Raw genomic sequence first — 11,862 nt, 5'->3', positions numbered from 1 at the left:
GAAATCCTCCTGCCTCTGCCTCCCGGGTGCTGGGATTAAAGGCGTGCGCCACCACGCCCGGCTATGCTGATCTTCTACAGAGTAAAAAGCTCCTTGTTTTTACATACTATTTGAATCTGGGCTTTCACTCTTTGGCGAACAACGGACTCATACACCATTCATTAAGGTACATGACTTTCCATTCTCCATCTTTTTTATGCTGGGATGCCACAGGCCGTGCCCGCCCCTCCCCTTTACTTCTTGTTCTAATTTACCTCCCCAAGTAGTTCTTGCCAATCAGGATCTAACTGTCTCTTTTCCCCCCCATCGCCTTTTCGGAACATTACGAAGAAGGTTTGTGATTGGTTGCTTCGTGCAAGGCTAGGCCAATGAAAGGCCGAGTTTTTCGGTTCGGCTGAGCAAGTATTCTTGCTGCTGGTTGGCTGGAGCGGCCGAGGGAGGAAAATGGCTGCGAATTCTTCGGTAGTCTCGGTGGCAGCGGCCGCCACGGCGGTGCCGGGCGTATCCACTGTCGCGGATTTTTCAGACTTGCAGGAAATTAAAAAGCAGCTGCTGCTCATCGCGGGCCTCACTCGGGAGCGGGGCCTGCTGCATAGCAGCAAATGGTGAGAGGTCGGGGTCGGACGGGGCGGCGCTGGATCTCGGCCTCGGGGGCTCGCGTGGCTGATGCGGTTTATGTGGTGTTCCAGGTCTGCGGAGTTGGCCTTCTCTCTGCCCGCCTTGCCTTTGTCGGAGCTGCAGCCGCCGCCGCCTCTGACAGAGGTAAGGGCACCGTTACAGTGGCGATCCCGCTAACCGAGGGATGTGCCCCTGGGTACTCAGCGCCCTGTCACTGGAGGGGAGCCAGCTGCTCAGTGGGAGTGATGTCGCAGAGACGCCGGCATTTGAGCGGGGCCTCACAAGGGGGTTCCTGTGTGGGGGTTGTTTGTGCCTTGAAAGGTAGATGTAGTCTCCGCTGTTACCGAAGCTGGGGAGAATTGGTAAGCAATTATTGCTTAAGATCCCAGCCTCGGCGGAGCTGAATGGATGGCTCAGTGGTTAAGAACCCATGTTCCTCTTCCAGAGGACTCCAGTTCGATTTCCAGCACCCTCATGAGGTGTCTCAAAAGCACTTGTAACTTAAACTCCAGGGGATCCAGTACCCTTTCCTGTTCTTTGCAGGTATCCACACACCATACCATACATGTGGCATACAGATTTACATGCATACACGTAAAAAAGGAAATCTTTTTTTTTCAAAGTTCCTCCTTAAGCTGGGGAGATGGTTCCGTGGCTGGTGTGTACTGTTCTTGCAGAGGACTCCCTAGTACCTGTGGGAGTCTTGGCCCATAATTTCCTTATCTGTGAAATGGGGATAACTATAGTATCTGTTTTGTGTTGTAGAGAGAATTAAACGGGATAAAAGGTTTACACTGCATAGATCTATACCCAGTCTTGGCGGCACAGGGGCTGCTTAGGAGGCTGAGGCCAGAGGATGACCTGCTTGGAATACAAAGTAAATCGAAATGCAACCTCGTGCAATTCTTCTGTAGCATGTACGAGGCCCTACATTCAGCCCTCAGTACCTCAAAAGCAAATACAAACTAAAAAAGTTCTACCAGTCCCGCAGGAGTCAGGAAAATCCACCATTCCCATCAACCGCGGAGGTAGAGTGCTTGTGACTTGCAACTGCATTGCCTTCTGTATTCCAGGCTACTGTCAGTGATAGCCCCCTCCCAAAGGCCTTCTCACCTTGCAGTTTTCAAGAAGATTAAATAAGGCAACGAGGGTAAAATAAAGCATATAGATTTTTTAACTTTTTGTTGTTGTTGTTTTGGTTTTTCGAGACAGGGTTTCTCTGTGTAGCCCTGGCTGTCCTGGAACTTGATCTGTAGACCAGGCTGGCCTCAAACTCAGAAACCCTTCTGCCTCTGCCTCCCAAGTGCTGGGATTAAAGGCATGCGCCACCACCTCTGGCTGTGCGTATATTATTTCTATATGAATATAGAATATTTTAAAAAATATATAATATTTTTAAATCCCTGTTATTTGCACCCTTTTTATTGGCTTGTACTTCTCGGTACTGACTGACTGTCACGGTGCCTCAGCACATGGACATCCTTAGTAGGCTGAAGCTCTGTTGAGTGAGTAAGCAGAGAACAGTAGCAAATGAGAGAGGAACGCAGTCACTGTCTGCTTTTCACCTTCATGTCAGATCCAAGGAGAGAGGCTAACAACTGGAGTTGGTCTCCCGGACCACGTGGAGGTAGAGCACTGACTCCTGGCTGACACAGGCATGCTGTGGCATGTATGTGCACACACACTAGATAAGTGAGAAATGTGTAGTGTTAAAGAACTCATGTAACACTTGGCTTTTATAGACATTATAGAACCCTGGCCATTACTGAATTACTAGGAAGTGGTAGCTATCAGCAAGGTTAATAGCCTTCAGTTTGCTATGAGATGTATTGACTTAGCAGCCTCTTTGCTGATTTGTCAAGTATTTGTTTTTATTTTTTTTAAGGACTGTCATGGAAGAAACCTTTAAAACTAATTTAACCTTTATCTAAAGTTTAGAGTAAACATTAAAACTTTGGGTGTTTTTTTTTCTTTTAGGCAGGTACTGGACCTAGGAACTGTGCTAAGCAGCACTCTAACACTGAGTTATATTGGCAGTTCTCTTTCTACTTTAAAAAAGATTTATTTTTATTTTATGTGTGAGAGTGTGTCTGCATGCGCGTGTGCAGCACACACACGTTTCTGTTGCTTATGGAAGTCAGCAGACATTAGAGACCCTATGAGCGACCTCTCAGGTGCTGGAATCAGGGTCAGGTCCTCTACAGTTGGCTTGTCCTCGTAACTGTTGGACTGTCTCTCCAGTCCCACTCTGTTTTGAGACAGTCTCACTGAGGGGCCCAGACGGGGCTTAAATTTGCTGTCTTCCTGCTTCATTAGGAACCTCGATTGAGAAAATGCTTCTGTGAGATCTGACTATAAGGCATTTTCTTAATTATTGATTGATCAGAGAGGGCCCCTTATTTCCCTGCTTTGAGCTGGTGGTCTTGAGTAGTATAAGAAAGCAGGTTGAACAAGCCAGTAAATAGCACCCTCCATGGCCTCCGTACCAGCTCCCGCCTCCGGGTTCCTTCCCTCACTGCTTTTGACAGTATGGAACTGCGAGTGAGGTAAACCCTTTCCCCTCCAAGTTGCTTTGGTTATGGTGCTTGAGCACAGGAGTAATAACCTTAAGATGTCTGAACTTGCTATGTAGACCAGGCTGGCCTTGAACTCTCAGAAATCTGCTTGCTTCTGCCTCATAAGTGGTGGGATTAAAGTTCTACACCATTATGCTATGTGGTGATGTGAAGATGAAGGGAGTTGGTTCTCTCCTTCTACCAGGTGGATCCTAGGCATCAGACTCAGGTCCCCAGGTGTGCTGACAGGCTTCTTTGCCCTCCGAGCCATCCTGCTGGCTCCCAAAGACAAAATTCCAAGGCATATAATCCAAGTAGTGAAACTCTGAGTTATGAAGGTTTGCATATATGAAAAGTTATGAATAATTATATTTTATATGTATGTATGTTGTCTTAGGGTTTCCATTGCTGTGGACACCATGATCAAGGTCAAGGGACAGCATTTAATTGAGGCTAGCTTACAGTTTCTGAGGTTCAGTTCATTATCATCATGGCAGGAAGCATGGCAGCATGCAGGAAGACTTGGTGCTGGAGAAGGAGCTGAGAGTTCTATTCTACATCTTGATCTGAGGGCAGCCTGGAAGAGACTGTCTTCCAGCAGCTAGGAGGAGGGTCTCAATGCCTACCCCTACAGTGACACACTTCCTCCAACAATGCCACACCTCCTAATAATAGTGCCACTCTCTGAGCCAAGCACATTCAAACCACTACATATGTTTATATAGTTTTGCATAATATTTTGGTGGTGTTTGCTGGTTTCACACGTAACACATTGAGCAGATTGGCCTTGGCCATTAAATGACCCTCCTTCCCCTGCCTACTGAGTGCTGAAATTACAGGTACCTTACCCAGCCTGGATGAATTTCATCATCATTCATGTATAAGCTTCTTTATTCACTTATTGTATCTGTATGTGTGTGCACACATGCCATGTCACATATGTTAAGGTCAGAGAAGAGCCTATAGGAGTTAATTCTCCCTGTCTACCTCATGGTCCTGGAAATTTCCGGCTTGGCTTGGAGACAAGTGCTCTTATCTTCTGAGCCATCTTGCTGGCCCCAGCAAACGTGTGTGTGTGCACACACCCGGGCAGGGGTGCTCCCCACTGTAGTAATGAGCGTGACCTTGTTTCCCTCTCTCTGCCTCTTCCCTTTCTCCTTGCCTTCCTCACTCTTCCTTCTCTTTTGAGACAGAGTCTCTTGTTGACCAGGCTGGCCTCACCTCAAACTTGCTGAGTCCTCAAACTGGCCTCACACAAACGCTGAGGAGAGCCTTGAATTCATCCTCCTGCTGGATGTTGGGATTACAGCCATGCACTGGGGTTACGATTGTATGGTGCTGTATGGTTTCTACGTGCTGGGGGCCAGGTTCAGTCTCTCATGTGTGTGTAGCAGGCACTTTACTCATTGAACCATCTCCCCAGACCTCAACCTTTTTTTTTTTTTTTTTTTTTTTGTTAAAGCCTACAGCACCTGGTATTCCCAGGCGCTCTCCCATCCAGGTACTAACCATGCCCGACCCTGCTTAGCTTCTGAGATCAGATGAGATCGGGTGTGTTCAGGGTGGTATGGCCGTAGACTTAAGTCTTATTATATAACCCTGGCTCTCCTGAGTCTTACTCTGTGGACCGGGATTGGTTTGACTTCACAGAGATCTGCCTACCTCTGACTCCCAACTGCTTGGAGTAAAGGCAGGTGTCACTGTGCCAGGCTCCATTTTTTTATTTTGAAAAAAAAAAAAAAACTTAGGAAAAACAGTTGTTTGGCGTTACATGTAGTATATTTCTCTAAAATACTGTCTAAGCTGTATAAGTGCATGCACACATTTTGAGGAGGGGAAATAACCGTTCTTTCCTGTATCTCAGAGTTAACGACTGTGCTTTCCCTAGGTGAACTCTGGCTGTCTGAGACCTAACCACTCCATAACCTGTTCCTTGTAGGAGGACGCGCAGGATGTGGATGCTTACACCCTGGCCAAGGCCTACTTTGATGTTAAAGAGTATGACCGGGCGGCACATTTCCTTCACGGCTGCAATAGCAAGAAAGCCTATTTCCTGTACATGTATTCCAGATACCTGGTGAGGTCCACTTAAGATGTTGTCTGCTTTCGATGAAGCATCTATATTTAGGAAAGTTTTTAATTAAAAAGAAATTTTATTTATATATATATATATATGGATGTTTTACCTGCATATGTGTGTGTGTGTGCATCATAGGTAGGCCTAGTACCAGCAGAGGTCTGAAGAGGGCATTGGATTCCCCAAAACTCCAAAAGGAGTTTTGTAGCCCAGGCTGACCCTCAACTTGATATTTAGCCTAAAATGCCAGGCTTACAGGCATACACTGCTTCATGTGGCCTTTCTTGGTTTTTCAGTATGTAGCCTGTGCATATAGCAGAACTAATTTGGACAAGTTATGGTAGGAAATGAAGCGGCATTTGCTGAAGTTCGGGTGAAAATTTTCCTTAGGGAAAATGTTCTAGTGTAAATATGCACGTTCAAATATCTCCTTTTCTTGAGACAGAGTCTCATAGCCCAGGCTGACCCTCAACTTGATATTTAGCCTAAAATGATCTTAAACTCTTCTGGTTCTCACCTTTCTGCCTCCCCTGTGTTGGGCTTGCAGGTGCTCTGATGTCTGTGCAGTGCTGGGCTCACACGCAAAGCTTCCTACAAGCTAAGCAAGCAGGCTTACCCGCTGAGCTACTCCCACCCCTGTTTGCTTTAGTCTTTATTAATGCTTTCCGTTTATTGTTTTTTTCTATTTGTTTGGTGGGAGGTAGGTATGTCAGCACATGAAGGAGAACTGGGGGCGTTGGTCTTTCTGCTGTGTGGACTCCTGGGAATCAGACTCTGGCCATCAGTCTTGGTGGCAAACTCCTTCACCTGCCGAGCCAGCTCACTGGTTCCTTTTACATTTTTATTCATTTGCTTATCATTTTTGTTTTTCGAGACAGAGTTTCTCTGGGTAGCTCTGGCTGTCCTGGAACTCACTGTGTAGACCAGGCTGGCCTCAAACTCACAGAGATCTGTCTGCCTCTGCCTCCCAAGTGCTGGGATTAGTTTGACTCCTTTTTTAAATAAACCAAACAAAACAAAACAAAAACAACATTCTTCATTTGGGGTGTCTACTGCTCCTTAACCATTTTTTGTTCTGGATTCATAAGCTGACAAGCAGAGTAAGCTGACAGTTGTAGTAGGCAGGCACTCTTAAAACTGAGCTACAGTGGTCAGCCACAATAGCCATTGCTGATTTTATTTTATTTTATTTTATTTTACCTGAAATAGGCTTTTTTCTCCCCCAAAGTACTTTTACCAAATGTTGCAAAATGATTTGGTTTTCTATTCTTGCAGTCTCTCCACACTTAATCAACATGAGGCATTCTGCTTCCAGTAAGAGCCGCCAACTCCTCCCACATTTATTTCTTAGTAACAACAAGGGCTCATGGCATTTCTTTTTTTTTCTTTTTTCTTTCTTTTTTTTTTTTTTTTAAGACAGGGTTTCTCTGTATATCCCTGGCTGTCCTGGAACTCACTTTGTAGACCAGGCTGGCCTCGAACTCAGAAATCGTCTGCCTCTGCCTCCCAAGTGCTGGGATTAAAGGTGTGTTTCACCACGCCCGGCTTTCATATTTTTACATATCTGTAGTTCATTACTATATTTAAGTGTTTGGTGCTTAATTTATTCCATATTTATTCAGTGGGAACACCTGAATGAATGGTTGTCTATAAGGCGGATGTTGTTTTGCTTAGGCATTAGTTAGCCCTGTAGATAGAACCAGCTGCTGGTTTTATTAATAAGCCAGACAACAACAAAAATCATCAACAAAAACCCAAACCCTATTCGTTGATTTCTGTCTTCCCCCTTACAGTCTGGAGAGAAGAAGAAGGATGACGAAACAGTTGATAGCCTAGGTATGACCCCCCACCCCCCATGCAGGAACCCTAAGACCGCACAGCCTGTGCTGACGGAGAGTGGCTTCCCTCAGCCACTGCTGTCATCCATCTCTACCCGAGGGCTGCTGTGGGAATCAGCCTGTGGGTATGCTTGCCCCGCTTGAATCATGCTTGCTTTCTGCAACCTAAGGTGGAAAATTGTTTTAACTGAAACTTCTGAGTTGTAAACATTGATAAGTCGGACTACACCAGCCATCATCTAGAGTAAATGGATTTTATGAGTGAGTGGGCTGTCTGTAGTTACTCTAGGTTGATGCGAACAGAAATGTGTGTGTGTGTGTGTGTGTGTGTGTGTGTGAGAGAGAGAGAGAGAGAGAGAGAGAGGATGTGTGTGTGAGAGGATGTGTGTGTGTGAGGGTGTGTGTGTGAGTATGTGAGAGGATGTGTGTGTGAGAGGATGTGTGTGAGAGAGGATGTGTGTGTGAGTGTGTGAGAGAGGGTGTGTGTGTGTGAGAGGGTGTGTGTGTGTGAGAGACTATGTGAGAGGATGTGTGTGAGAGAGTGTGTGTTAGTGTGTGAGAGGATGTGTGTGTGAGAGGGTGTGTGTGTATGTGAGAGGATGTGTGTGTGTGAGTGTGTGTGAGAGGATGTGTGTGTGAGAGTGTGTGTGTGTGTGAGTATGTGAGAGGATTTGTGTGAGAGAGTGTGTGTGTGTGTGTTAGTGTGTGAGAGGATGTGTGTGTGTGTGTGAGAGGATGTGTGTGTGATAGGATGTGTGTGTGAGTGTGTGAGAGGATGTGTGTGTGTGTGTGTGTGAGGGTGTGTGTGAGTTGTGAGAGGATGTGTGTGTGAGAGGGTGTGAGTGTGTGTGTGTGAGTATGTGAGAGGATGTGTGTGTGAGAGGATGCGTGTGTGAGAGAGGCTGAGGCTAAGCATCCTCTCGTCTCCCCTAGGACCCCTAGAGAAGGGACAAGTCAAAAACGAGGCTCTCAGAGAACTGAGAGTGGAACTCAGCCGGAAGCACCAGGCTCGGGGACTTGATGGATTCGGCCTTTACCTGTGAGTAGTACCAGGGCTGTGGAGCTTCCTACTGAATGTTTGTCCTTTTGAGTAGAGGAGGCGTCCTCAGGCATTAACCTCCCTCTTTCCCAGGTATGGGGTGGTGCTTCGGAAACTGGACTTAGTGAAAGAGGCCATTGATGTGTTTGTGGAGGCTACTCATGTTTTGCCTTTGCACTGGGGAGCCTGGTTAGAGCTGTGTAACCTGATCACAGACAAAGAGATGGTAAGCTGATGTGAGCTTCATGGGGAACCCTTTGTAATCTGTGATGATCTTGTGGGGACAGAGTGCTATCTATTACTGTAACAGTTGTTCATAGCTAGCTCTTTGCTGTTGGTATTTTTTGGAACAGCCTGTAAAGGCTGACCTGAAACTCACTAGGTAACTTAGGGTTTATTTAACCTGGTTGTTCTTCTGCATCCATGAACCCTGGGAGTGTAGGTGTGTACTGTCATGCCTGGCTTTTTGTTTGTTTGAGACAGAGGCTTTCCTTGTAGCCCTGGCTATCCTAAAGCTCTATGTAGACCAGGCTGTCTCCCAGACTCTGGGATTAAAGGTGTTGTCACTCTACCTGCCCTGAGATCTTTTTTATTGTCGCTGTCTGTGGGCTTTGTTTAGAGTGTTCATTTTGTCCTCCTTCAGTTGTTGATCAAGCACAACCTACTTCCTTTTCTTGCTCTAAAGAGCTAAAGGTGGACCAGGCATAGTGGTGAATGCCTTTAATCCCAGCACCTGAGAGGCAGATAGATCTTTGTGGGTTCAAGGCTATTGTGATCTGTATTTCGAATTCCAAGCCAGCCAAGGCTATATTTTGAGATCTTGCTTTAAATACAACAAAAACTAAAAGTGGGTTTATTCTCCCCTTCCCCAACAATTGTGCTGCTAAGCCAGTGTCTGAAACGTATCTTTATTTGTATTCACCCCTAGGTTAGGCTTTCCTGACCTCAAAATATGCAAAAGCAAAATTTTCATCTTGCATATCAAAACCTCTCTTCTCTTGCCTATGAGATTTTTTCTTTTTTCCAATTTGATCATTATTATCACTATTCAAGGTATCCCAAGTTGCAGTGGGAGTGAGTGCATTTGGTGTTGGTCATAGTAGCTGTTAACTAGATCCTTCAGTGAGCAGACCGCGCTTCCATTGCCACGTATCAGAAATCGTCACATCAGTCTCAGCACTTCCAAGTCTGTTGCCGTCTTCTCTCCTGTCTCTTATCCTCGAGGAACCAGTGCCATGGTTACCTTTCTATAGGAGTCTTTCTCTTCGCTACCTGTCACCTCTGTTAGCATCTCAGGTCTGGATTACTTAATAGGAGATACTTACTTCTCTGTAGTTTCTGGTTTACACTCTTTCATTTCTGAGTCATTGTGTACACCATTTCAAAATTACTTTTTTTAATATTAAAAAAATTTGGTTTTATTTTATGAATATGAATGTTTGCCTGCATGAATGTATGTGCACCATATGTGCGCCTGGTATCCAAGGAGGTCAGAAAAAGACGTCAGGATCCCTAAAGTACAGGCAGTTGTGAGCCACCATGTGGGTGCTGGGGACTGAATCCAGGTCTGCTCAGGGCCTTTTTTTTCCTTTTCTCTGAGATAAATTTTCTTTATGAAGCCCAGGCTGTCCTGGAACACTCTGTGTAGGCCATGCTATAGATCAGTATCTCCCAGAGGTTCTCCTGCCTATAACTCCCAAGTGCCAGGGTTCGAGACGTGCTCCACCATGCCTATTCCCTCCCTTCCTCCCTTTCTCCTCTCCATCCTTCCCCTCCCCCTTCTCCCTCCCCCCTTCTTTTTTTTTCTCTGCTTCTATGTGTAGCTCTAGCTGTCCTGCAATTTGCTATGTAAACCAGGCTGACCTCAAACTCACAGAGATCCTCCTGCCTCTACCTCCTATGCACTAGAGTTAAAGAATGTGTGTACCACCATACATAGCTCCTTTTCTTTTTCTAAGATGGCCTCTCTATGTAGACCAGGCTGGTATCAAATTCATGGCAAGCCTCCTATCTCAGCCTCCTGAGTGCTGATTTAAGAAAGAGCCAAGCTTGTTTCCTTGTGCTCACAGTCTTACTGTTACTCTTACATAGAAGGCTTTATTTTTTTCTCTTCCCTCTTCCTATTTAGATTCTAATTATTCTCAAGTGGTTTTTTGTTTGTTTGTTTTGTGTTTTGCTTTATTTTTTAAGTCTATCCCAGTGAGCCATTCTTTCCTGATTATGCTTGAGTCAAACTTAGTGGGATTATCCTGTATTTATTTACAGGTGTTCTAATAAAATTTTAGTGATGAATCCTTTTAGAAAGCAGTGATTTTTCTTTGGTGTTCTTTTGAGAAAGACCAGATTATAGTGTGTACCTCTCTTCTGGTGCCAGCTGAAGTTCCTGTCTTTGCCTGACACCTGGATGAAAGAGTTCTTCTTGGCTCACATATACACAGAACTGCAGCTGATAGAGGAGGCCCTGCAGAAGTATCAGCATCTCATTGATGTGGGCTTTTCCAAGAGCTCGTACATTGTTTCCCAAATTGCAGTTGCCTATCACAATATCAGAGGTGAGTGACTAAGGACCCTGGATGCTGACAGAGGCAGAGGTGCAGTTAGATGGGTTTTAGACTCTGCTTTCTTTCTGCAGATATCGACAAAGCCCTTTCTATTTTCAATGAGCTGAGGAAACAAGATCCTTACAGGATTGAAAATATGGACACATTCTCCAACCTTCTCTATGTCAGGGTAATTTGTTTCTCTTGATGAAATTCCTGCATTAGATAATCGTGTTTGCACTAGCTAAGCAAGAAACAACTTCAGGGTGCTTTTTCAGGCTCATGTGGTCTTCCTCTTTTCTCCCAGAGCATGAAGTCTGAATTGAGTTACCTGGCGCATAACCTCTGTGAAATTGATAAATACCGAGTAGAAACATGCTGTGTAATTGGTGAGAGTTAACTACTTTTATTTTTTTAAGTTCTCTCTGTCTCTGTCTTTTATTTTATTCCATTTTATGACAATGTGTCTGTCTTAGTCAGGGTTTCTATTCCTGCACAAACATCATGACCAAGAAGCAAGTTGGGGAGGAAAGGGTTTATTCAGCTTACACTTCCATACTGCTGTTCATCACCAAAGGAAGTCAAGACTGGAACTCAAACAGGTCAGGAAGCAGGAGCTGATGCAGAGGCCATGGAGGGATGTTACTTACTGGCTTGCTTCCCCTGGCTTGCTCAGCCTGCTCTCTTATAGAACCAAGACTACCAGCCCAAGGATGGTCCCACCCACAAGGGGCCCTCCCCCCTTGATCACTAATTGAGAAAATGCCTTACAGCTGGATCTCATGGAGGCATTTCCTCAACTGAAGCTCCTTTCTCTGTGATAACTCCAGCTGTGTCAAGTTGACACAAAACTAGCCAGTACAGTGTCATTATATATAGTTCTGGAACTTGCTGTGTAGACCAGGCTGGCCTTGAACTCACAGAAATAGCATGCCTTTGCCTCCTGGATGTTGGGATTAAAGGCAAGACAGAACCACCAGACTTGGCTCTACTTTGGTTGGTTTGTTTGTTTGTTTGTTCTTGTTTTGATTCTGAGACAATAACGGATTACTGAACGTAAGCATAACCATTTGTATAGACTGGCCTAAAGCCCATCTTACTAGCCCTGCTTTTATAATTACTTTCATGATATTTTTTGAGTGTGGTTATGCATGTATGTACCAAAGTGCACTGTGCGGGTCTGGGGACAACTTGA

The 11,862-nt window shown here is 45.2% G+C and overlaps 1 protein-coding gene and 1 non-coding gene across 3 annotated transcripts in view; one reads left to right on the top strand and one right to left on the bottom strand.

Annotated features, from left to right (window-relative positions):
- The first annotated feature begins 402 nt into the window (after positions 1–402).
- Cdc23 (CDC23 cell division cycle 23) overlaps positions 403–11,862 on the top strand; it is a 23,402-nt gene continuing 11,942 nt past the window's right edge. The window contains exons 1-9 of one of the 2 annotated variants that reach the window (XM_006526084.3): positions 403–605; positions 690–762; positions 5,113–5,250; positions 7,044–7,086; positions 8,022–8,127; positions 8,221–8,353; positions 10,502–10,679; positions 10,760–10,857; positions 10,975–11,056. In XM_006526084.3, the coding sequence (XP_006526147.1) occupies positions 445–605; positions 690–762; positions 5,113–5,250; positions 7,044–7,086; positions 8,022–8,127; positions 8,221–8,353; positions 10,502–10,679; positions 10,760–10,857; positions 10,975–11,056 (1,012 nt within the window). In that variant the 5' untranslated portion in view covers positions 403–444. The remainder of the gene's footprint in view (positions 606–689; positions 763–5,112; positions 5,251–7,043; positions 7,087–8,021; positions 8,128–8,220; positions 8,354–10,501; positions 10,680–10,759; positions 10,858–10,974; positions 11,057–11,862) is intronic. The other variant, NM_178347.4, reaches the window with a different exon arrangement.
- On the bottom strand, positions 4,634–4,752 carry n-R5s25. The gene has a single exon (XR_003952672.1). It is a non-coding gene; the product is annotated as a 5S ribosomal RNA (ribosomal RNA).

Source organism: Mus musculus, chromosome 18 (genome assembly GCF_000001635.26).
Source record: "Mus musculus strain C57BL/6J chromosome 18, GRCm38.p6 C57BL/6J".
NCBI classification, from domain to species: Eukaryota; Metazoa; Chordata; class Mammalia; order Rodentia; family Muridae; genus Mus; species Mus musculus.
Note: the sequence above shows the minus strand (reverse complement) of the source record. Positions and strands in the feature narration are given on the sequence as shown.